General features: G+C 50.0%; 1 protein-coding gene and 1 non-coding gene across 2 annotated transcripts; both read right to left on the minus strand.

Annotated features, from left to right (window-relative positions):
* Positions 1 to 493: 493 nt before the first annotated feature.
* On the minus strand, positions 494 to 1,464 carry GPR32 (G protein-coupled receptor 32). Its single transcript, XM_040253822.1, is given in 5 exon segments — positions 494 to 529; positions 532 to 609; positions 611 to 1,049; positions 1,051 to 1,277; positions 1,279 to 1,464. Coding segments are annotated over 5 exon segments (966 nt in total).
* Positions 1,465 to 1,650: 186 nt separating this feature from the next.
* On the minus strand, positions 1,651 to 1,723 carry TRNAK-CUU. The gene has a single exon. It is a non-coding gene; the product is annotated as a tRNA-Lys (tRNA).
* Positions 1,724 to 3,574: the final 1,851 nt, after the last annotated feature.

Consider the following 3,574-nt stretch of genomic DNA (forward strand, 5'->3'; position numbering starts at 1 on the left):
GTGATGACGCAAAGAAATCACAAAAGGTTATTATTTCAAGCCTCTAGATTTGGAGATTTTTTTACACTGCAGAGCTAACTGATACACCTTCATTCTAGACAATGGAAAGGGTGAAATGGAGGAATGGAGGGCAGGCACCTTCCATTAAGGGCACTTCAAGGAAGTTACATTGATTACTTTCACTCACATACTATTGGCAGGAAGTAGTCACAGGGCCATCTCTAGGGACACTGGGGAACGAAGCCTTTTTTTCGTTGACTAACCTTGTGATTAGCCTGAAACAAGTAGGAGTCTCACTATAAAGGAAGGTGAAATAGATACTGGGCAGGGGGGCGGGGGGGAACTAGATGTTTCTAATGGAGACATTTAGATAAGAGATTGCCAGGAAGACTTCCTGAAAGAAGGGGCAGGATTTGGCAGTCTCGGAAGTCAGCCTGCGGAAGGGGCTGCAAACTAAGCAGGAGGGCTTCCAGCTTGTATCTGAAGGTTTCCATCATCCACTGGGGGCTTCACCTTGGGGACAGGCTGATTGAAAAACCCCTCCTCGCCAAATGCCCGGGCCAAGACAGAAGGTAAAGACTGGAAAAACTTCTCTTGGAAATCTCTGCCCGATGAAGACATACAGGAAAGGGTTGAGGCAGCTGTTGAAACAACCCAGGGAGAAGGTAGCCCAGAGGATGGGCTGCAACTTATATCTGGCTTGCCATTGCCACAGTCGGGCCACCAGCACTGTGTTAAACGGGAACCAGAAGGCGAAAAAGGTGCTCACCAGCACGAGCAGCAGCCTCTTTAGCCGGCAGGCATGGGCACAGCCTTCCTGCCGAAGACAGGTGAGGATGAGGTGGGCACAGGTACCAATGATCACCAAGGGCGCCAGGAAGCCCAGTAGGATGTGGATGAGGGTCACCGCAACTCTCCCCTCCACAGCCTTGGAGTCATTCCTGGCCCTTGTGGTAAACTTGAAGCTGCAGTATTCACATCCCTTCTGTTTTTCAATGTCTTGGAAAATCAAGTTTGGAGAGCAACTGACAAGAGCCAGGAGCCACGCACACAGCCAGCCAGGCTGCTCGCTGTACGGTGTGGTGGTTTCAGGACCAGACTGGGTAAACGACGGAGATGCAACGGTCCGGGGAGATGAGGACCAGGAACCAGATGCTGGTGAAGAAGCTGATGGCCAAGAAGGCCGTGTAGAGCTTGCAGGCTGCAGCTGTGAGGGGCCTCTGGCCAGTGTATATGGTGATCAGCAGTGAGGCCATGACGTCTGCGAAGGCCAGGTGGGAGGAACCAGATGGTGGTGACAGCGCAAGGCATTCAGAAAGCCATCATTCAGAAAGCCATCACCCAGAGCACCAGCCCGTTGGCCACCTCGCCGACCACAAAGGACACAGACAGCACAGCGATGGTCAGCTGGTGGAGGCCCTGGATCCTCTCAGGCTGGCACTCGGGCTCGGAGGTAGGATTCATCCTTCTAGAGGACGAAGGACCACACGTCAGAGCTACAAGTTCCCTTTCACTGCTTTTCAGAGCCCCAGAGCCCCCTGGGAGACCCCTCCATTCATTTCTCCGATTCAATACATTAAAAAAAAAAAAAAACAGTTTATTTATTTCTTTAGGCTGTGCCAGGTCTTAGCTGTGGCATGTGGGATCTAGTTCCCTGACCAGGGCTCGAACCTGGGCCCCCTGCATTAAGAGTACAGAGTCTTATCCACTGGGCTACCCGGGAAGTCCCCCGATTCAATATGTATTTTATTGACTGCCTATCATGTCACTCTGATACTGCTAGGTAATTGGAACTGAATCACATAACAAAACAGGCTGTCATAGAACTTACATCCTAAAGGGGGTGTCAGAACAGAAACATGATGCATAGGCTAAAGAAATCCGGATGTACTACTTTAGAAGACTGCAAGCCCTGTGGGAAAAGGAACACAAAAGAAAAAAAGGAGTGGCCTCTGACTTTCGGTTATGTCAGAGTAGCTTCGTCAGACAGTCTGACATTAAAAAATTATAACATTCTGGCCAAAAACATTAAAACGTAGCCCACTGTTTGAAGACATTGGAGACTGATCAAAATCAAGTATAAACTGGAAGAGAGCCTAGCCCTTGATAGGGGGAACTGGGCGAGGTCCCCAGTGTGACTTTGCATCTTCTGGGTGTGAACCTTTTGTAACTGCTGTGTCCTCGCTGGCTTCAGGTATGAGAGGAGAGAGTTGTAAGCCGGCAGACCAGTCAGAAAGTGAAAATAGAGGTAACTGTGGAGGGAAGGGAAGCCCAGGGCAGGTAAAGTCCAAAATCTGCATATGACTCCATCCAAATCCTTGCTTGACTAAATTATTTAAGTTTGAGGGAGACCCCAGGATGCCTGGTGAAAAAGCAAGAGCTGGAATTTGCAAGAACTAAACAGAGATTTCAGTCGTTTGCCCACCACAGAGGTTAGCGTTTGGAGTTTTGAGCAAAGGTTTGAAGGAGGCAAGGAAGAAAGCCGTGTGAATATCTGGAGGAAGAGTGTTGCAGGTGGCATTAACAGCTGTGCGGAGACCCTAAGGTAGGACCACACCTTCTGAGTCCAAGGAGCAGTGGAAGGGCCAGTGAGCGACGGGAGAGGGGTTGGATGTGAGGCGAGAAAGGGGGTGCGGTCAGTTCACACAGCATCCTGGGCCACAGGGAGGACTCCCCCAGCTTTTACTGGGAATGAGGTGGGAGCCACAGGAAAACTCTTGGCAAGTGGAAGGACCGGTTCTCACTTAGATTTTAACAACCGCTGCAGCTTCTGAGTTGAGACTAGACTGAAGGCGGCTAGGATGGAAGCAAGAGGACAGTGAGGAGGTGTCTGCAAAAATCGGGGTGAGCGATGGTGGTGACTGTGATCATGGTATAAACGTCATAGGAGGGGTGTGTGTGTGTGTGTGTGTGTGTGTGTGTGCACGCACACATGCTCAGTTGCATTCAACTCTGCTACCCCATGGGTTGTAGCCCCCCAGGCTCTTCTGTCCGTGGAATATTCCAGTCAAGAATACTGGAGTGGGCCGCCATTGGCTACTCCAGGGGATCTTCCCGACCCAGGGATCGAACCCGCGTCTCTTCGTCTCCTGCATTGCAGGTGATTCTTTACCACTGAGCCACCTGGGACGCCCCATCAGAGGCAGCAGTGAGAAGCATATCTTGGTTGTATCTTGAAGGCAGAGCTGACCAGATTTGCCAGTGGGCTGGGTATGCAGAGTGAGAGGAAAAACAGAGTCAGGGGTGACCACAAGACGGCTGAACAGCTGGAATCTGGAGCTCCAGTAACTGATGGGGAAGACGCTGTTGAGGTCGGGGTGGGGTGGGGGTGGTGAGAGTTTAGGATAAGACAGGAGTTGAGTGTTGGATGCACTGAGTTTGCCTGTTAGACACCCAAATAGGTAGTTAGATATTGGCAGTGAGATTACAGGAGAGAGTTTCCAGCTAGAGATATGTGGGCATTATTAAAACTTGTGTTCTTTTTTTAAAAATGCTTTTTAAAATTTATTTATTTTTAACTGAAGGATAATTACAATGTTGCGTTGGTTTCTGCCACACATCACCATGGATCAGT

Source organism: Oryx dammah, unplaced genomic scaffold (assembly GCF_014754425.2).
Source record: "Oryx dammah isolate SB20612 unplaced genomic scaffold, SCBI_Odam_1.1 HiC_scaffold_13, whole genome shotgun sequence".
NCBI lineage: Eukaryota > Metazoa > Chordata > Mammalia > Artiodactyla > Bovidae > Oryx > Oryx dammah.